This window comes from Protomyctophum bolini (assembly GCF_963924005.1).
Source record: "Protomyctophum bolini genome assembly, chromosome: 2".
NCBI classification, from domain to species: Eukaryota; Metazoa; Chordata; class Actinopteri; order Myctophiformes; family Myctophidae; genus Protomyctophum; species Protomyctophum bolini.
In genome coordinates, this window is record NC_137863.1 from 33,871,128 (window position 1) to 33,894,046 (window position 22,919).

Here is a 22,919-nt window from a genome sequence, read left to right on the forward strand (position 1 = left end):
TTTTCATCATTTTTGAGGATTTTTAAAAAATGACAAAATTACAAAAACGATGGGTTATAGCCCATGTTTTTTGAAATTTTGGAACAAAAAGTTAGCCTCGTTTCTCATCATTTTGGACCGTGGGCTATAGCCCATATCGTACGGCATACTATAGCGCGCCGTTTTTCATCATTTTTGAGGATTTGAAAAAAATGACGAAATGACAAAAACGATGGGTTATAGCCCATGTTTTTTGAAATTTTGAAAAAAAAAGTTAGCCTCGTTTCTCATCATTTTGGACCATGGGCTATAGCCCATATCGTACGGCATACTATAGCGCGCCGTTTTTCATCATTTTTGAGGATTTGAAAAAAATGACGAAATGACAAAAACGATGGGTTATAGCCCATGTTTTTTGAAATTTTGAAATAAAAAGTTAGCCTCGTTTCTCATCATTTTGGACCGTGGGCTATAGCCCATATCGTACGGCATACTATAGCGCGCCCTTTTTCATCATTTTTGAGGATTTGAAAAAAATGACAAAATGACAAAAACGATGGGTTATAGCCCATGTTTTTTGAAATTTTGGAAAAAAAAGTTAGCCTCGTTTCTCATCATTTTGGACCGTGGGCTATAGCCCATATCGTACGGCATACTATAGCGCGCCGTTTTTCATCATTTTTGAAGATTTGAAAAAAATGACGAAATGACAAAAACGATGGGTTATAGCCCATGTTTTTTTAAATTAAAAAAAAAAAAGTTAGCCTCGTTTCTCATCCTTTTGGACCGTGGGCTATAGCCCATATCGTACGGCATACTATAGCGCGCCGTTTTTCATCATTTTTGAGGATTTTAAAAAAATGACAAAATGACAAAAACGATGGGTTATAGCCCATGTTTTTTGAAATTTTGAAAAAAAAAGTTAGCCTCGTTTCTCATCATTTTGGACCATGGGCTATAGCCCATATCGTACGGCATACTATAGCGCGCCGTTTTTCATCATTTTTGAGGATTTGAAAAAATGACGAAATGACAAAAACGATGGGTTATAGCCCATGTTTTTTGAAATTTTGAAAAAAAAAGTTAGCCTCGTTTCTCATCATTTTGGACCATGGGCTATAGCCCATATCGTACGGCATACTATAGCGCGCCGTTTTTCATCATTTTTGAGGATTTGAAAAAAATGACGAAATGACAAAAACGATGGGTTATAGCCCATGTTTTTTGAAATTTTGAAATAAAAAGTTAGCCTCGTTTCTCATCATTTTGGACCGTGGGCTATAGCCCATATCGTACGGCATACTATAGCGCGCCGTTTTTCATCATTTTTGAGGATTTGAAAAAAATGACAAAATGACAAAAACGATGGGTTATAGCCCATGTTTTTTGAAATTTTGGAAAAAAAAGTTAGCCTCGTTTCTCATCATTTTGGACTGTGGGCTATAGCCCATATCGTACGGCATACTATAGCGCGCCGTTTTTCATCATTTTTGAGGATTTGAAAAAAATGACGAAATGACAAAAACGATGGGTTATAGCCCATGTTTTTTGAAATTTTGAAATAAAAAGTTAGCCTCGTTTCTCATCATTTTGGACCGTGGGCTATAGCCCATATCGTACGGCATACTATAGCGCGCCGTTTTTCATCATTTTTGAGGATTTGAAAAAAATGACAAAATGACAAAAACGATGGGTTATAGCCCATGTTTTTTGAAATTTTGGAAAGAAAAGTTAGCCTCGTTTCTCATCATTTTGGACCGTGGGCTATAGCCCATATCGTACGGCATACTATAGCGCGCCGTTTTTCATCATTTTTGAAGATTTGAAAAAAATGACGAAATGACAAAAACGATGGGTTATAGCCCATGTTTTTTGAAATTTTGAAAAAAAAAGTTATCCTCGTTTCTCATCATTTTGGACCATGGGCTATAGCTCATATCGTACGGCATACTATAGCGTGCCGTTTTTCATCATTTTTGAGGATTTGAAAAAAATGACGAAATGACAAAAACGATGGGTTATGTTTTTTGAAATTTTGAAAAAAAAAGTTAGCCTCGTTTCTCATCATTTTGGACCGTGGGCTATAGCCCATATCGTACGGCATACTATAGCGCGCCGTTTTTCATCATTTTTGAGGATTTGAAAAAAATGACGAAATGACAAAAACGATGGGTTATAGCCCATGTTTTTTGAAATTTTGAAATAAAAAGTTAGCCTCGTTTCTCATCATTTTGGACCGTGGGCTATAGCCCATATCGTACGGCATACTATAGCGCGCCGTTTTTCATCATTTCTGAGGATTTGAAAAAAATGACGAAATGACAAAAACGATGGGTTATAGCCCATGTTTTTTGAAATTTTGAAATAAAAAGTTAGCCTCGTTTCTCATCATTTTGGACCGTGGGCTATAGCCCATATCGTACGGCATACTATAGCGCGCCGTTTTTCATCATTTTTGAGGATTTGAAAAAAATGACGAAATGACAAAAACGATGGGTTATAGCCCATGTTTTTTGAAATTTTGAAATAAAAAGTTAGCCTCGTTTCTCATCATTTTGGACCGTGGGCTATAGCCCATATCGTACGGCATACTATAGCGCGCCGTTTTTCATCATTTTTGAGGATTTGAAAAAAATGACAAAAACGATGGGTTATAGCCCATGTTTTTTGAAATTTTGGAAAAAAAAGTTAGCCTCGTTTCTCATCATTTTGGACCGTGGGCTATAGCCCATATCGTACGGCATACTATAGCGCGCCGTTTTTCATCATTTTTGAAGATTTGAAAAAAATGACGAAATGACAAAAACGATGGGTTATAGCCCATGTTTTTTTAAATTTTGAAAAAAAAAGTTAGCCTCGTTTCTCATCCTTTTGGACCGTGGGCTATAGCCCATATCGTACGGCATACTATAGCGCGCCGTTTTTCATCATTTTTGAGGATTTGAAAAAAATGACGAAATGACAAAAACGATGGGTTATAGCCCATGTTTTTTGAAATTTTGGAAAAAAAAGTTAGCCTCGTTTCTCATCATTTTGGACCATGGGCTATAGCCCATATCGTACGGCATACTATAGCGCGCCGTTTTTCATCATTTTTGAGGATTTAAAAAAAAGGACAAAATGACAAAAACGATGGGTTATAGCCCATGTTTTTTGAAATTTTGGAAAAAAAAGTTAGCCTCGTTTCTCATCATTTTGGACCGTGGGCTATAGCCCATATCGTACGGCATACTATAGCGCGCCGTTTTTCATCATTTTTGAAGATTTGAAAAAAATGACGAAATGACAAAAACGATGGGTTATAGCCCATGTTTTTTGAAATTTTGAAAAAAAAAAGTTATCCTCGTTTCTCATCATTTTGGACCATGGGCTATAGCTCATATCGTACGGCATACTAAAACGCGCCATTTTTCATCATTTTTGAGGATTTGAAAAAAATGACAAAATGACAAAAACGATGGGTTATAGCCCATGTTTTTTGAAATTTTGAAATAAAAAGTTAGCCTCGTTTCTCATCATTTTGGACCGTGGGCTATAGCCCATATCGTACGGCATACTATAGCGCGCCGTTTTTCATCATTTTTGAGGATTTGAAAAAAATGACAAAAACGATGGGTTATAGCCCATGTTTTTTGAAATTTTGGAAAAAAAAGTTAGCCTCGTTTCTCATCATTTTGGACCGTGGGCTATAGCCCATATCGTACGGCATACTATAACGCGCCGTTTTTCATCATTTTTGAAGATTTGAAAAAAATGACGAAATGACAAAAACGATCGGTTATAGCCCATGTTTTTTGAAATTTTGAAAAAAAAAGTTAGCCTCGTTTCTCATCCTTTTGGACCGTGGGCTATAGCCCATATCGTACGGCATACTATAGCGCGCCGCTTTTTCATCATTTTTGAAGATTTGAAAAAAATGACGAAATGACAAAAACGATCGGTTATAGCCCATGTTTTTTGAAATTTTGAAAAAAAAAGTTATCCTCGTTTCTCATCATTTTGGACCATGGGCTATAGCTCATATCGTACGGCATACTATAGCGCACCGTTTTTCATCATTTTTGAGGATTTGAAAAAAATGACGAAATGACAAAAACGATGGGTTATAGCCCATGTTTTTTGAAAATTTGAAAATAAAAGTTAGCCTCGTTTCTCATCATTTTGGACCGTGGGCTATAGCCCATATCGTACGGCATACTATAGCGCGCCGTTTTTCATCATTTTTGAGGATTTGAAAAAAATGACAAAAACGATGGGTTATAGCCCATGTTTTTTAAAATTTTGGAAAAAAAAGTTAGCCTCGTTTCTCATCATTTTGGACCGTGGGCTATAGCCCATATCGTACGGCATACTATAGCGCGCCGTTTTTCATCATTTTTGAGGATTTGAAAAAAATGACGAAATGACAAAAACGATGGGTTATAGCCCATGTTTTTTGAAATTTTGAAAAAAAAAGTTAGCCTCGTTTCTCATCCTTTTGGACCGTGGGCTATAGCCCATATCGTACGGCATACTATAGCGCGCCGTTTTTCATCATTTTTGAAGATTTGAAAAAAATGACGAAATGACAAAAACGATCGGTTATAGCCCATGTTTTTTGAAATTTTGAAAAAAAAAGTTATCCTCGTTTCTCATCATTTTGGACCATGGGCTATAGCTCATATCGTACGGCATACTATAGCGCGCCGTTTTTCATCATTTTTGAGGATTTGAAAAAAATGACGAAATGACAAAAACGATGGGTTATAGCCCATGTTTTTTGAAAATTTGAAAATAAAAGTTAGCCTCGTTTCTCATCATTTTGGACCGTGGGCTATAGCCCATATCGTACGGCATACTATAGCGCGCCGTTTTTCATCATTTTTGAGGATTTGAAAAAAATGACAAAAACGATGGGTTATAGCCCATGTTTTTTAAAATTTTGGAAAAAAAAGTTAGCCTCGTTTCTCATCATTTTGGACCGTGGGCTATAGCCCATATCGTACGGCATACTATAGCGCGCCGTTTTTCATCATTTTTGAAGATTTGAAAAAAATGACGAAATGACAAAAACGATGGGTTATAGCCCATGTTTTTTGAAATTTTGAAAAAAAAAGTTAGCCTCGTTTCTCATCATTTTGGACCGTGGGCTATAGCCCATATCGTACGGCATACTATAGCGCACCGTTTTTCATCATTTTTGAGGATTTGAAAAAAATGACGAAATGACAAAAACGATGGGTTATAGCCCATGTTTTTTGAAATTTTGAAAAAAAAAGTTAGCCTCGTTTCTCATCATTTTGGACCGTGGGCTATAGCCCATATCGTACGGCATACTATAGCGTGCAGTTTTTCGTCATTTTTGAAGATTTGAAAAAAATGACGAAATGACAAAAACGATGGGTTATAGCCCATGTTTTTTGAAATTTTGAAAAAAAAAGTTAGCCTCGTTTCTCATCACGCCATTACGCCATCAAGGTACATTTTTTCTGACATTTGTAGCCAGACTCATCTATACCGTCTACTGTTTCAGCACTTGTTTTTATTAAAATTAAATTTATCCCACGATTTTGTAACCCAGTTTTTCTTATCACCCAGTGCCAATTATCTAATGTAATCCTGGGCGCTACACTTCCTCTGCCAACCTGGGGGGGCAGCGGACTGACCTCATGTCTCCTTCTATGCATGAGGAGTCCAAGCTGCTTCTTTTCACCTGACAGAGGGGAATTTCCCCGGCCGGACGTAGCGCGTGGAAGGGACACGTTATTCCGACCAGTTCCTTTCCCCTCCATCAGGCGCCCCGGCTGGCCAGAGGGAGGTAGTTTTAGAGACCAGGATTACGGCATGTTTTTGTGAGGGTATCTACCCTAGGGGACACGGGGAGAACATGCAAACTCCACACAGAAAGGCCCTATCGCCAACCCCCGCCTCGGGTATGGGCACTGATGATGCGGAGGAGGGAACACGCCGCCAGTGCCCACAGCGTCCCCAGCGGGAATCGAACCCAGGACCTTCTAGCTGTGAGGCGACAGCACTACAACTGTGCCACCGTGCCCCCCAGCACTTGTTTTTAACCACTCGGTCCGTCTACACTCTACAGGCTGACTGGCTGAAGAAGAATGGTTTCGGCGGAGGTTTTGTCTGGAGTCTGGACATGGACGACTTCACCGGCACCTTCTGTCACGCTGGAAAGTTCCCTCTGATCAGTGCCCTCAAGACTGGCCTGGGAGCCGGAGCTGGTAAACATGCACTCTCTCACCCTCACGCACACATCGTACAAATGAACCAAATGCATGCTTTAACCCATTCTGAACGGGAACCCATTTTGGTGTTTAGCATCACGTTATGCTTTAGCTATTGAAAAATAGCAGATCTAGAAGCTCATATCGCGCCACCGAGTGGCGCGATATGAGCTTGTAGGTCTGCTATTTTTGAAAAATCGAAGAGCGACTGACATTTTTAGAATCTGATCTCAGGTCAGAATGGGTTAATCAGACCAGTGTGTGTCCAGTGGAAACTTCGTATGAATCTGATCTCAGGTCAGAATGGGTTAACGTTTCTACAAATAAAAGACTCCATCGGAGATGCATCTCCTGACATACGTATATATCCATTTTGTCCCCTATAACTTTAATGCAGGTTGCACATCTCGCCAGCAACCTCTGCCACCATTCCCCAAGCCTCAGCCTCAGCCTCAGCCTCAGCCACAGCCTCAGCCCAAACCCCAGCCACAGCCCCAGCCCCAGCCCAACCCTCAGCCCAAACCTCAGCCCCAGCCCCATCCTAATGGGGGATCTGGATTCTGCGCCGGCAAGGCTGGAGGACTCTACCCAAACCCCACCAACAAGAACGCCTACTACCAGTGCTCCCAGGGACGTACCTACCAGCAGCACTGCGCTGCCGGCCTCGTGTTCGACACCAGCTGCAACTGCTGCAACTGGGCTTGAACGAGGTCACGGTTCAACGTTGTCTTAAGGGTTGTTCAGTATAGGTGTATTGGAGGTGGGCAACCCGCAAGACCATGCAGTCTTATAAATAAACTAAATTATGGGATTCAAAACAACCAGGACTGTTTCTTATCCGCCTTTCCCTGCATCCAGTTATGTCTCAACTTGATTGTTAGTACATTCTGAAAACGTTCGAACAGCACAAATGTGTTTTTATTGCAATAAAAACAGATCACCATCTTTCTTATACATATTCTCACGTACACATCAGACATCACATCGGTCAATGAAGGTGGCAGACATGAGTGTACAAAATGCATGAGATATGAGAGAGAAATACATAGTGTAGCCTACACAAGAATAGTATAAAAAACAACTTGTATTAAACCCCTAGAAAGACCACACATAACAAAAACAAACAACAAACTAAATGTATTTCTAAAGTAATTATCTATCTATCTATCTATCTATCTATCTATCTATCTATCTATCTATCTATCTATCTATCTATCTATCTATCTATCTATCTATCTATCTATCTATCTGTCTATCTATCTATCTATCTATCTGTCTTCTATCGATAGGTTTGCAATATTAACAACACTCAATAAAATATATATCACTACTGATGATGTTTGACGACTATTTCTATGTATGTAGCCTATGTGTAAATCGCTCTGGAAGCTACGCTATAATAGTTCAGCCATTGTGCTTTTAATGATAACAGTTTTATTTTTTTCCCCTTTAAAGTGCTTTCCTCCCTTAGGGTCCCTTAGGCCTACTTAAAATAATAATAATACTTATTATATTAATGATAAATTAATAGAAAGCCCAACAATCTGTATGCCTACATATTTACTGCTTCTATATTATTATTATTATTATTATTATATTGATGATAAATTAATAGAAAGCCCAAAACATCTGTAGGTCTACATATTTACTGCTTCTATATTATTATTATTATATTAATGATAAATTAATAGAAAGCCCAAAAATCTGTATGCCTACATATTTACTGCTTCTATATTATTATTATTATATTAATGATAAATTAATAGAAAGCCCAAAAATCTGTATGCCTACATATTTACTGCTTCTATATTATTATTATTATTTATTGGCTCGCTCCCTACTCTATGCTCGCTCCACATGGGACTTCCGGGACTGGGAAGGGGAAGTGACGTTACACCCATGCGTTGAAGAAGAAGAAGAAGAAGAAGAAGAAGGAAAAGTTGTTTTCAGGTGTATGTTTACTGTTTAAGGTGAGTTTTTATTATGTATTGCTTTTTTATTAATCTAATCATGCCCGTTCACACGGGTAGATTAAACGATGCGGTCTACCATTCGTTGTCAATGGAAGCCAGCGAAATCACGTTGATAGACGGAACAATGCATGATGTATAGGCATGTAGCTAGCCCTGGTCCAATGCTTACAGCGAGTGTCTCTCTCTCTGACAGAGACACTCGCTGTAAGCATTGGACCAGGGCTAGCATGTAGCTAGCCAAATCAACTCAAAACGCGTTATTGCATCATTTTATCTGCCCGTGTGAACGTGCCATTGTTGATGTTGTTATTGTAGCGATCCCAGGAACCGGAGGCAGAGACGTAGAGACATGCGTTGATACCATGTATGCATTATGTGCAAGCAAGCACCCAAACACTACGTCCATACAAAAACACAATACAATACAGGAACAGATCGACATGGTACAGGGGACAGAACAACGGCAAGTGAAGTGAGAAATGACACCGGTGATAAATACCTAAATAGTGCTGATAGTTAGTTACTCATGATTACAGATTTGAGTTGTTTTTAGCCACCTTTTCAGGTTGAATTTGAAGGTCAGATAGTTGGAGGACCGGAGGTCTCTCTTAATTCTGTAGGGAGACTGTTCCAGTGATGGGAGGCTCTAACAGAGAAGACTGTTTTACCAAACACACTACGTCTGATTGGCACTTTACAGTCCCCTCTGGTAGTTGGCTAGTTGCCCTTGTTGTTCTGTCACCACTCTCCGTTCGATCTATGAACTGTTTCAGTGGTGGAGGTGCAAGTCCATTTAAGATCTTAAAAATGAGGCAGGCATCTGCAAAGTGTTTAAAGCCGTCAAAATTAAATAAGTTGTACTTTTGAACTATATGGCAAATTTGGCAATGGTGGTAACGGTTGGGCTTTTGATCCAGTGTTTTTCATGTCTGTTTGTAAAGTGATTCTATGGGTTTTAAAGTTGTCTGATTTGTCTGTGACCAGGTTGTGAAACAGTAGGTTGTGTGTGAAAATGGCATGCATGAAGAGTTTGGCTGCATCTGTTGTTAGATATGGTCTTGTGTGTCTGAAATTGGATAAATTTAATTTGATTTTATTGGCTACATTTTTAATATATGGCAAATTTGGCAATGGTGGTAACGGTTGGGCTTTTGATCCAGTGTTTTTCATGTCTGTTTGTAAAGTGATTCTATGGGTTTTAAAGTTGTCTGATTTGTCTGTGACCAGGTTGTGAAACAGTAGGTTGTGTGTGAAAATGGCATGCATGAAGAGTTTGGCTGCATCTGTTGTTAGATATGGTCTTGTGTGTCTGAAATTGGATAAATTTAATTTGATTTTATTGGCTACATTTTTAACATGCTTTTTAAATGTCAAGTTTGAGTCTAGTGTAATTATTACAAGATATTTAAATTCTGATACTACCTGAATGCTACTACCTTCAATAAGAATGTCAGTGTCAGGGTCGTCAAAAAGTGAATGAAGATGGCGGAGACTTTGTGTTTGTGACCCTAAAAATATAATTTAAATAACTATTTTGGCATCTGCCACTTGAATTAAGGTGACTTTATTGATTGACATCAAGGGCCTCTCGTCTCGATCACCTAATTTTTTTTTGCTCAAACCCAATTACCACAATGCAATACTTTGTTTTCAAGAGTGTTATTGCTCACAATCGTCAGTAGAAATACAATTTACAAAGTTATGCAAAAGAGGTTAGAGCAGTGGTTCCCAAACCTTTTCATGTAAAGGACCCCCAAATCGACACTAATTAGCCCGTGGACCCCCATTTGAAATAACATGCCAGGGACCCCCATAAGAGAAGTTTTTACGGCTCTAGTAGTGATTCTCAACCTGTTTAATTTCAAGGACCCCCAGTTTGACATGCATTAGTCTACGGAACCAAATGGACCCTGACGGGTCCATTTCGTTCCATTTGTGTAGACTCTGAGTTACAGACCCATAATGGTCCATTTGGGTCCAAACTATAATTTAGCTGGGGACCCCCTGGAACTCCCTCAGGTACCCCTGGGGTCCCTGGACCCTACTTTTGGAACCACTAGGTTAGATAGAGGTATATATTACCTCATGTTGAACTTGCTTACGGTAAATTGCTCTGGAAACCATTTACAATTCCTAAATTGAAAATTGAGTCATTCGTTCATTGTAATTCATTGTAATTCAAATCTTATCAAGATTGTCAGAGCCAAAATACATATATTTTTTGTATAAATATACATTACCGGTACATAGTTATTTAGGAATACAGTATAATATAGTGTAGTTATGTATGTTAATTTCCTCTCTCTCTCTGTAGAGAAGCACATTGAAAGAGTAGGTTATATTATAACGTAGTCTACTATACAGATTGGAGAAATGTACATTATAATCCTTACAATGTTTAATTAGTGCTGCTTTCCCTTAAAATAATAATTGTAGAAATGCCATCTAACTGCAGGACCTGCCCCCACTGCAAGGCAAACATGCAAAACGGTAGGTAATGTATACAGTACCGTAGTCCTTTAGCATATACTGCATTTGAAATAGAATTTGACAGTACGTTTTCTTTAATAAATCACATCCCATTATAGCTAAAAGGGGATATTGAGTCTGTTAACCCATTCTGACCTGAGATCAGATTAAAATTACTTTACACCAGTGGTTCTCAAAGTGTGGTCCGGGGACCCCAGGGGTCCTTGAGGGGTTTCCAGGAGGTCCCACTGCAAGATGTTCCATATTTTATACGTTGGTTAGTCATAAATAGTCACCGTGTGTGTGTGTGTGTGTGTGTGTGTGTGTGTGTGTGTGTGTCAGTCAGGAGAACATCAGTCTATCAGATGTCAGGGTGGTGTTGGCTGGAGGGAAGCAGGCTGAGAGGAACAGAGCTGGAAACAAGATTCTGCAGCAGTCTGTGTTTACAGTAACTCCATACAAGGTGAGTAATAATTATGATCTGAATGATGATTTAAAGCAGTAGAAGTGTTAATATAGAAACTATGGGTGTGTTCTGTGTTCATTACAGTGTTTAATATAGAAACTATGGGTGTGTTCTGTGTTCATTACAGGGTGAAAGATATTCAGAGCATTTATCTGGACTCCACATTCTATGACCCACGCTTCTACCAAATACCTAGTCGGGTGAGTCGGAAGTGCGCGCACGTGTGTGTGTGCGTGCGTGCATGTGTGCGTGCGTGCGTGCGTACGTACATGTGAGTGAGAGAGAGAGACAGACAAACAGATACTAAAAGAGGCTGTGTGTGTGTGTGTGTAAGAGGTTTCTCTGTCATTGATAATGATAAGAACTATCTTGACAGAGAAAACCACCTAACTCCACTTGAGCTGTATTCGGGTAAAGTGGTGATAATATAATGACACATGCAAGTATCTGATAATATACAACGTCACAATACCAACTTTTATGAGGCAGTATTGCTTTGTTTAAAAAATATAAGGTTTTCTTCAATTTCTGAAAAATGTAAAATTAGTTTTAACATTTCCTGAAAAATGAAGATTTTGGAGTTAAGAGCTTTCCTCCCGACAGCAGAGACATATTCCATAGGGCTAGACATATGACATCATCAACTTGCGACCGGAGCAGTTCCTATTGAGTGAAAGATTCTCTATTTTAATTTAAATTTTTAGTCGTAGAGGGCAAGTATAATAATAGACAAGCTTCCGTTTTAGTTTTAATATTTCGTATTTTAACGTGATTTATTGCATTGGACCCCAATGGAAATATTTAAATAACAAGCTAGGTAGCCCAGAATTTGAGCCACGGAACCACCATTTGATGACATTTAGCCTCTCAGACCCCAAACGTACAATTTTATCCATGCTAAAGTACCAAGATAGATAGGGATCTACGTAGACGTTTGGGGTCTGACAGGCTAAATCTCATCAGTGTCTGTGGCTCAAATTCAGAATAAACATATGAGGTAGGATATACCTAACCTTAGCATGTTATTGACATAATTTCCCTTCGGGTCCAATGTCATTCATATGAGGGCCTCCCGTTAAAATATGAAGTAACAACTCTCTTATGTTAAAAACGCATGGCTTGTGTTTTGGTGTTAGCTAGTGAAAAATAGCAGATCTACAAGCTCAAAGCGCGCCACCGAGTGGCGCAATACGAGCTTGTAGGTCTGCTATTTTCTTTAAATCGAAGAACGACTGACATATAGAAACATAGCTTTTTCAGAAAACAGGTCAGATATAAATATATATAAAATATATATTCTTTTGGGGGTTCTTGACATGAAAATGTTTGAGAGCCACTGGTTTAAACCAGGGGGGCAGTCAGACGGATATTTTGTGAAGCCACTAAAAACCCATAGCCCCATAGAAGTCCATGTATTTAGGCCCAACTTCACCTAGACTGTATTACCTTAATAAACATGGTCATGAATACTTTTTGCTTCCAGTCACTAGTTTAAAGTCTAATTTCTAATGTCATAATATTCTTTTTGGAAAATGATGGTCCCATTTATTAAAAAAATGACCATAAAGTTGCGCATGTTCTGAGGGGCGTGGCTACCGTTACAGTCTATGAACGGGATCCCCCACCCACTCGAGTCAAAATAAAAACCAACGAAGAAGAAGGGGGAAGTCCCGCCTCGTTGTCTGGGCCAGCCAATGGGCCAGCTGGCCTGAACTGGGCCAAAACGGATCTAGAAAGATGGCGACTTCCATTGCAAGGACTGACAGGCTTCATTTTACGTTCACGTTAGACCCGCGGAACGCTTTGTCCATATTTTTTACAGTCTATGGTTTAAACATTAGTTCTCTGTGTGTGTGTGTGTGTGTGTGTGTGTGTGTGTGTGTGTGTGTGTGTAGGAGGCGTGTCTCCGCGGCATCAAGGAGGTGATCTCTGCGTGGATTGGTCAGAGTGTGTACCATGTGGTCTGGCTCAACTGTAAGGCTGCGTACGGATATGAATACCTGTTCACCAGTCTGGGAGACGCCTTCAACACACAGGTAGGACGCAAGCACGCACGAATGCAAAATTCATCAATATAAATCAAAAGTACCAAATATGACGTAAAACCTTAAAGGACCACTTCACCACTTTTCAACCTATCTTAATATAATAGGTCCTCAATAATAATCATGATAAAATGGCAAGATTTTCTTCTACTCAGTCTGTGTCTCATAGGAGGGCTGTGGGCAGTTTAAAAACCGTCTTCCAGTGACATCATCATTAGGCAGATTTTTTTTAAGCAAGATCTTTTTACAAAAATGTTTAGATTTTCATTATCGTGAGAATGATGGCTTCCATTTTCGCATTGCAACTTTTCAGGACTAGAAAGCCTGCAGTTTCTAGAAAAGTAGAAATGAATCGTGCCATTTTATCATGATTATTGGTGAGGACCTATTATATGAAGATTAGTGGTGCGCCGATCCGACCTAAAATTCTAGATCGGGTATCGGTGGCAATGGGCCGATCCATTATCCGATCCAGATGCCGCTCCGTTCTCCCGTTGGAACTTGAGACATGCTCCCAGCGCCCAGCGCACAGTCAAACAGCCCCCTCCCTCAGCCCCCTCCCTCCTGAGCCTTGAAGGAGCTGCGCTCACAGTCACAGCTGACAGTCACAGCTCACTGCGCTCAGTACACTAGTCTGTCTCGTTCTGTCACTTCTGTCCCCCCGCTTTGCCTCCCAAAATAATTTGCCTCCCAAAATAATTTGCCTCCCAAAATAATTTGCCAAAATAATTTGCCTCCCAAAATAATTTGCCAAAATAATTTGCCTCCCAAAATAATTTGCCAAAATAATTTGCCTCCCAAAATAATTTGCCAAAATAATTTGCCTCCCAAAATAATTTGCCAAAATAATTTGCCTCCCAAAATAATTTGCCAAAATAATTTGCCTGCCAAAATAATTTGCCTCCCAAAATAATTTGCCAAAATAATTTGCCTCCCAAAATAATTTGCCTCCCAAAATAATTTGCCAAAATAATTTGCCTCCCAAAATAATTTGCCTCCCAAAATAATTTGCCTCCCAAAATAATTTGCCTCCCAAAATAATTTGCCTCCCAAAATAATTTGCCAAAATAATTTGCCTCCCAAAATAATTTGCCTCCCAAAATAATTTGCCTCCCAAAATAATTTGCCAAATTAATTTGCCTCCCAAAATAATTTGCCTCCCAAAATAATTTGCCTCCCAAAATAATTTGCCAAAATAATTTGCCTCCCAAAGTGTAAAATAATGTTTTAGGAGCTGTTTCTCAACAACCAAAGTGTCAAATAATGGTTAGAAGCTGTTTTTCAACAACCAAAAGTGTAAAATAATGTTTTAGGAGCTGTTTCTCAACAACCAAAAGTGTAAAATAATGTTTTATGAGCTGTTTCTCAACAACCAAAGTGTCAAATAATGGTTAGAAGCTGTTTTTCAACAACCAAAAGTGTCAAATAATGTTTTAAGAGCTGTTTCTCAATAACCAAAAGTGTAAAATAATGTTTTAGGAGCTGTTTCTCAACAACCAAAGTGTCAAATAATGGTTAGAAGCTGTTTTTCAACAACCAAAAGTGTCAAATAATGTTTTAGGAGCTGTTTCTCAACAACCAAAAGTGTAAAATAATGTTTTAGGAGCTGTTTCTCAACAACCAAAGTGTCAAATAATGGTTAGAAGCTGTTTTTCAACAACCAAAAGTGTCAAATAATGTTTTAGGAGCTGTTTCTCAACAACCAAAAGTGTAAAATAATGTTTTAGGAGCAGTTTCTCAACAACCAAAGTGTCAAATAATGGTTAGAAGCTGTTTTTCAACAACCAAAAGTGTCAAATAATGTTTTAGGAGCTGTTTCTCAACAACCAAAAGTGTAAAATAATGTTTTAGGAGCTGTTTCTCAACAACCAAAGTGTCAAATAATGGTTAGAAGCTGTTTTTCAACAACCAAAAGTGTCAAATAATGTTTTAGGAGCTGTTTCTCAACAACCAAAAGTGTAAAATAATGTTTTAGGAGCTGTTTCTCAACAACCAAAGTGTCAAATAATGGTTAGAAGCTGTTTTTCAACAACCAAAAGTGTCAAATAATGTTTTAGGAGCTGTTTCTCAACAACCAAAAGTGTAAAATAATGTTTTAGGAGCTGTTTCTCAACAACCAAAGTGTCAAATAATGGTTAGAAGCTGTTTTTCAACAACCAAAAGTGTCAAATAATGTTTTAGGAGCTGTTTCTCAACAACCAAAAGTGTAAAATAATGTTTTAGGAGCTGTTTCTCAACAACCAAAGTGTCAAATAATGGTTAGAAGCTGTTTTTCAACAACCAAAAGTGTCAAATAATGTTTTAGGAGCTGTTTCTCAACAACCAAAAGTGTAAAATAATGTTTTAGGAGCTGTTTCTCAACAACCAAAGTGTCAAATAATGGTTAGAAGCTGTTTTTCAACAACCAAAAGTGTCAAATAATGTTTTAGGAGCTGTTTTTCAACAACCAAAAGTGTCAAATAATGTTTTAGGAGCTGTTTCTCAACAACCAAAAGTGTAAAATAATGTTTTAGGAGCTGTTTCTCAAAAACCAAAGTGTCAAATAATGGTTAGAAGCTGTTTTTCAACAACCAAAAGTGTCAAATAATGTTTTAGGAGCTGTTTCTCAACAACCAAAAGTGTAAAATAATGTTTTAGGAGCTGTTTCTCAACAACCAAAAGTGTAAAATAATGTTTTAGGAGCTGTTTCTCAACAACCAAAGTGTCAAATAATGGTTAGAAGCTGTTTTTCAACAACCAAAAGTGTCAAATAATGTTTTAGGAGCTGTTTCTCAACAACCAAAAGTGTAAAATAATGTTTTAGGAGCCGTTTCTTTGGCAAATTATTTTGGGAGGCAAATTATTTTGGGAGGCAAATTATTTTGGCAAATTATTTTGGGAGGCAAATTATTTTGGGAGGCAAATTATTTTGGGAGGCAAATTATTTTGGGAGGCAAATTATTTTGGCAAATTATTTTGGGAGGCAAATTATTTTGGGAGGCAAATTATTTTGGGAGGCAAATTATTTTGGGAGGCAAATTATTTTGGCAAATTATTTTGGGAGGCAAATTATTTTGGCAAATTATTTTGGGAGGCAAATTATTTTGGCAAATTATTTTGGGAGGCAAATTATTTTGGGAGGCAAATTTTTTTGGCAAATTATTTTGAGAGGCAAATTATTTTGGGAGGCAAATTATTTTGGGAGGCAAATTATTTTGGCAGGCAAATTCTTTTGGCAAATTATTTTGGGAGGCAAATTATTTTGGCAAATTACATTGGGAGGCAAATTATTTTGGGAGGCAAATTATTTTGGCAAATTATTTTGGGAGGCAAATTATTTTGGCAGGCAAATTATTTTGGCAAATTATTTTGGGAGGCAAATTATTTTGGCAAATTATTTTGGGAGGGAAATTATTTTGGGAGGCAAATTATTTTGGGAGGGAAATTTTTTTGGGAGGCAAATTATTTTGGGAGGCAAATTATTTTGGGAGGGAAATTTTTTTGGGAGGCAAATTATTTTGGGAGGCAAATTATTTTGGGAGGGAAATTTTTTTGGGAGGCAAATTATTTTGGCAGGCAAATTTTTTTGGCAAATTATTTTGGGAGGCAAATTATTTTGGGAGGCAAATTATTTTGGGAGGCAAATTATTTTGGCAAATTATTTTGTGAGGCAAATTATTTTGGGGGGCAAATTATTTTGGCAAATTATTTTGGGAGGCAAATTATTTTGGGAGGCAAATTATTTTGGGATTATTATTAATTTGCCAAAATAATTTGCCAAAATAATTTGCCAAAATAATTTGCCAAAATAATTTGCTTCCCAAAATAATTTGCCAAAATAATTTGCCTCCCAAAATAATTTGCCAAAATAATTTGCCTCCCAAAATAATTTCCCAAAATAACTTGCCTCCCAAAATGATTTGCCAAAATAATTTGACTCCCAAAATAATTTGCCCAAATAATTTGCCTCCCAAAATAATTTGCCAAAATAATTGCCTCCCAAAATAATTTGCCTCCCAAAATAATTTGCCAAAATAATTTGCCTCCCAAAATAATTTGCCAAAATAATTTGCCTCCCAAAATAATTTGCCAAAATAATTTGACTCCCAAAATAATTTGCCAAAATAATTTGCCTCCCAAAATAATATGCCTCCCAAAATAATTTGCCTCCCAAAATAATTTGCCAAAATAATTTGCCTCCCAAAATAATTTGCCTCCCAAAATAATTTGCCAAAATAATTTGCCTCCCAAAATAATTTGCCTCCCAAAATAATTTGCCAAAATAATTTGCCTCCCAAAATAATTTGCCTCCCAAAATAATTTGCCAAAATAATTTGCCTCCCAAAATAATTTGCCAAAATAATTTGCCTCCCAAAATAATTTGCCAAAATAAATTGCCTCCCAAAATAATTTGCCAAAATAATTTGCCTGCCAAAATAATTTGCCAATTAATTTGCAAATTATTTTGGGAGGCAAATTATTTTGGGAGGCAAATTATTTTGGCAAATTATTTTGGGAGGCAAATTATTTTGGGGGGCAAATTATTTTGGCAAATTATTTTGGGAGGCAAATTATTTTGGGAGGCAAATTATTTTGGGATTATTATTAATTTGCCAAAATAATTTGCCAAAATAATTTGCTTCCCAAAATAATTTGCCAAAATAATTTGCCTCCCAAAATAATTTGCCAAAATAATTTGCCTCCCAAAATAATTTCCCAAAATAACTTGCCTCCCAAAATGATTTGCCAAAATAATTTGACTCCCAAAATAATTTGCCCAAATAATTTGCCTCCCAAAATAATTTGCCAAAATAATTTGCCTCCCAAAATAATTTGCCAAAATAATTTGCCTCCCAAAATAATTTGCCAAAATAATTTGCCTCCCAAAATAATTTGCCTCCCAAAATAATTTGCCAAAATAATTTGCCTCCCAAAATAATTTGCCAAAATAATTTGACTCCCAAAATAATTTGCCAAAATAATTTGCCTCCCAAAATAATATGCCTCCCAAAATAATTTGCCTCCCAAAATAATTTGCCAAAATAATTTGCCTCCCAAAATAATTTGCCTCCCAAAATAATTTGCCAAAATAATTTGCCTCCCAAAATAATTTGCCAAAATAATTTGCCTCCCAAAATAATTTGCCAAAATAATTTGCCTCCCAAAATAATTTCCCAAAATAACTTGCCTCCCAAAATGATTTGCCAAAATAATTTGACTCCCAAAATAATTTGCCCAAATAATTTGCCTCCCAAAATAATTTGCCAAAATAATTTGCCAAAATAATTTGCCTCCCAAAATAATTTGCCTCCCAAAATAATTTGCCAAAATAATTTGCCTCCCAAAATAATTTGCCAAAATAATTTGCCTCCCAAAAAAATTTGCCTCCCAAAATAATTTGCCAAAATAATTTGCCTCCCAAAATAATTTGCCAAAATAATTTGACTCCCAAAATAATTTGCCAAAATAATTTGCCTCCCAAAATAATATGCCTCCCAAAATAATTTGCCTCCCAAAATAATTTGCCAAAATAATTTGCCTCCCAAAATAATTTGCCTCCCAAAATAATTTGCCAAAATAATTTGCCAAAATAATTTGCCTCCCAAAATAATTTGCCTCCCAAAATAATTTGCCAAAATAATTTGCCTCCCAAAATAATTTGCCAAAATAAATTGCCTCCCAAAATAATTTGCCAAAATAATTTGCCTGCCAAAATAATTTGCCAATTAATTTGCAAATTATTTTGGGAGGCAAATTATTTTGGGAGGCAAATTATTTTGGCAAATTATTTTGGGAGGCAAATTATTTTGGGGGGCAAATTATTTTGGCAAATTATTTTGGGAGGCAAATTATTTTGGGAGGCAAATTATTTTGGGATTATTATTAATTTGCCAAAATAATTTGCCAAAATAATTTGCTTCCCAAAATAATTTGCCAAAATAATTTGCCTCCCAAAATAATTTGCCTCCCAAAATAATTTGCCTCCCAAAATAATTTGCCTCCCAAAATAATTTGCCTCCAAAATAATTTGACTCCCAAAATAATTTGCCCAAATAATTTGCCTCCCAAAATTATTTGCCAAAATAATTTGCCTCCCAAAATAATTTGCCAAAATAATTTGCCTCCCAAAATAATTTGCCAAAATAATTTGCCTCCCAAAATAATTTGCCTCCCAAAATAATTTGCCTCCCAAAATAATTTGCCAAAATAATTTGACTCCCAAAATAATTTGCCAAAATAATTTGCCTCCCAAAATAATATGCCTCCCAAAATAATTTGCCTCCCAAAATAATTTGCCAAAATAATTTGCCTCCCAAAATAATTTGCCTCCCAAAATAATTTGCCAAAATAATTTGCCTCCCAAAATAATTTGCCTCCCAAAATAATTTCCCAAAATAACTTGCCTCCCAAAATGATTTGCCAAAATAATTTGACTCCCAAAATAATTTGCCCAAATAATTTGCCTCCCAAAATAATTTGCCAAAATAATTTGCCTCCCAAAATAATTTGCCTCCCAAAATAATTTGCCAAAATAATTTGCCTCCCAAAATAATTTGCCAAAATAATTTGCCTCCCAAAATAATTTGCCTCCCAAAATAATTTGCCAAAATAATTTGCCTCCCAAAATAATTTGCCAAAATAATTTGACTCCCAAAATAATTTGCCAAAATAATTTGCCTCCCAAAATAATATGCCTCCCAAAATAATTTGCCTCCCAAAATAATTTGCCAAAATAATTTGCCTCCCAAAATAATTTGCCTCCCAAAATAATTTGCCAAAATAATTTGCCTCCCAAAATAATTTGCCTCCCAAAATAATTTGCCAAAATAATTTGCCTCCCAAAATAATTTGCCAAAATAATTTGCCTCCCAAAATAATTTCCCAAAATAACTTGCCTCCCAAAATGATTTGCCAAAATAATTTGACTCCCAAAATAATTTGCCCAAATAATTTGCCTCCCAAAATAATTTGCCAAAATAATTTGCCAAAATAATTTGCCTCCCAAAATAATTTGCCTCCCAAAATAATTTGCCAAAATAATTTGCCTCCCAAAATAATTTGCCAAAATAATTTGCCTCCCAAAATAATTTGCCTCCCAAAATAATTTGCCAAAATAATTTGCCTCCCAAAATAATTTGCCAAAATAATTTGCCTCCCAAAATAATATGCCTCCCAAAATAATTTGCCTCCCAAAATAATTTGCCAAAATAATTTGCCTCCCAAAATAATTTGCCTCCCAAAATAATTTGCCAAAATAATTTGCCTCCCAAAATAATTTGCCTCCCAAAATAATTTCCCAAAATAACTTGCCTCCCAAAATGATTTGCCAAAATAATTTGACTCCCAAAATAATTTGCCCAAATAATTTGCCTCCCAAAATTATTTGCCAAAATAATTTGCCTCCCAAAATAATTTGCCAAAATAATTTGCCTCCCAAAATAATTTGCCAAAATAATTTGCCTCCCAAAATAATTTGCCTCCCAAAATAATTTGCCTCCCAAAATAATTTGCCAAAATAATTTGACTCCCAAAATAATTTGCCAAAATAATTTGCCTCCCAAAATAATATGCCTCCCAAAATAATTTGCCTCCCAAAATAATTTGCCAAAATAATTTGCCTCCCAAAATAATTTGCCTCCCAAAATAATTTGCCTCCCAAAATAATTTCCCAAAATAACTTGCCTCCCAAAATGATTTGCCAAAATAATTTGACTCCCAAAATAATTTGCCCAAATAATTTGCCTCCCAAAATAATTTGCCAAAATAATTTGCCTCCCAAAATAATTTGCCTCCCAAAATAATTTGCCTCCCAAAATAATTTGCCAAAATAATTTGCCTCCCAAAATAATTTGCCTCCCAAAATAATTTGCCAAAATAATTTGCCTCCCAAAATAATTTGCCAAAATAATTTGACTCCCAAAATAATTTGCCAAAATAATTTGCCTCCCAAAATAATATGCCTCCCAAAATAATTTGCCTCCCAAAATAATTTGCCAAAATAATTTGCCTCCCAAAATAATTTGCCTCCCAAAATAATTTGCCAAAATAATTTGCCTCCCAAAATAATTTGCCTCCCAAAATAATTTGCCAAAATAATTTGCCTCCCAAAATAATTTGCCTCCCAAAATAATTTGCCAAAATAATTTGCCTCCCAAAATAATTTGCCAAAATAATTTGCCTCCCAAAATAATTTGCCAAAATAATTTGCCTCCCAAAATAATTTGCCAAAATAAATTGCCTCCCAAAATAATTTGCCAAAATAATTTGCCTGCCAAAATAATTTGCCAATTAATTTGCAAATTATTTTGGGAGGCAAATTATTTTGGGAGGCAAATTATTTTGGCAAATTATTTTGGGAGGCAAATTATTTTGGGGGGCAAATTATTTTGGCAAATTATTTTGGGAGGCAAATTATTTTGGGAGGCAAATTATTTTGGGATTATTATTAATTTGCCAAAATAATTTCCCAAAATAATTTGCTTCCCAAAATAATTTCCCAAAATAATTTGCCTCCCAAAATAATTTGCCAAAATAATTTGCCTCCCAAAATAATTTCCCAAAATAACTTGCCTCCCAAAATGATTTGCCAAAATAATTTGACTCCCAAAATAATTTGCCCAAATAATTTGCCTCCCAAAATAATTTGCCAAAATAATTTGCCTCCCAAAATAATTTGCCAAAATAATTTGCCTCCCAAAATAATTTGCCAAAATAATTTGCCTCCCAAAATAATTTGCCAAAATAATTTGCCTCCCAAAATAATTTGCCAAAATAATTTGACTCCCAAAATAATATGCCTCCCAAAATAATTTGCCTCCCAAAATAATTTGCCAAAATAATTTGCCTCCCAAAATAATTTGCCTCCCAAAATAATTTGCCAAAATAATTTGCCTCCCAAAATAATTTGCCAAAATAATTTGCCTCCCAAAATAATTTGCCAAAATAATTTGCCTCCCAAAATAATTTCCCAAAATAACTTGCCTCCCAAAATGATTTGCCAAAATAATTTGACTCCCAAAATAATTTGCCCAAATAATTTGCCTCCCAAAATAATTTGCCAAAATAATTTGCCAAAATAATTTGCCTCCCAAAATAATTTGCCTCCCAAAATAATTTGCCAAAATAATTTGCCTCCCAAAATAATTTGCCAAAATAATTTGCCTCCCAAAATAATTTGCCTCCCAAAATAATTTGCCAAAATAATTTGCCTCCCAAAATAATTTGCCAAAATAATTTGACTCCCAAAATAATTTGCCAAAATAATTTGCCTCCCAAAATAATATGCCTCCCAAAATAATTTGCCTCCCAAAATAATTTGCCAAAATAATTTGCCTCCCAAAATAATTTGCCTCCCAAAATAATTTGCCAAAATAATTTGCCAAAATAATTTGCCTCCCAAAATAATTTGCCTGCCAAAATAATTTGCCTCCCAAAATAATTTGCCAAAATAAATTGCCTCCCAAAATAATTTGCCAAAATAATTTGCCTGCCAAAATAATTTGCCAATTAATTTGCAAATTATTTTGGGAGGCAAATTATTTTGGGAGGCAAATTATTTTGGCAAATTATTTTGGGAGGCAAATTATTTTGGGGGGCAAATTATTTTGGCAAATTATTTTGGGAGGCAAATTATTTTGGGAGGCAAATTATTTTGGGATTATTATTAATTTGCCAAAATAATTTGCCAAAATAATTTGCTTCCCAAAATAATTTGCCAAAATAATTTGCCTCCCAAAATAATTTGCCTCCCAAAATAATTTGCCTCCCAAAATAATTTGCCTCCCAA

The 22,919-nt window shown here is 36.2% G+C and overlaps 1 protein-coding gene across 1 annotated transcript in view; it reads left to right on the plus strand.

Moving 5' to 3' along the window:
- Window positions 1-11,209: 11,209 nt before the first annotated feature.
- The window catches only part of LOC308333948 (integrin alpha-7-like), a gene marked incomplete at its 5' end in the record, with an annotated part of 76,674 nt that continues 64,964 nt past the window's right edge, over window positions 11,210-22,919 (plus strand). Inside the window, 2 exons of the mRNA XM_080790489.1 lie at window positions 11,210-11,308; window positions 13,586-13,777. Of these exons, the coding sequence (XP_080646615.1) occupies window positions 11,210-11,308; window positions 13,586-13,777 (291 nt within the window). The remainder of the gene's footprint in view (window positions 11,309-13,585; window positions 13,778-22,919) is intronic.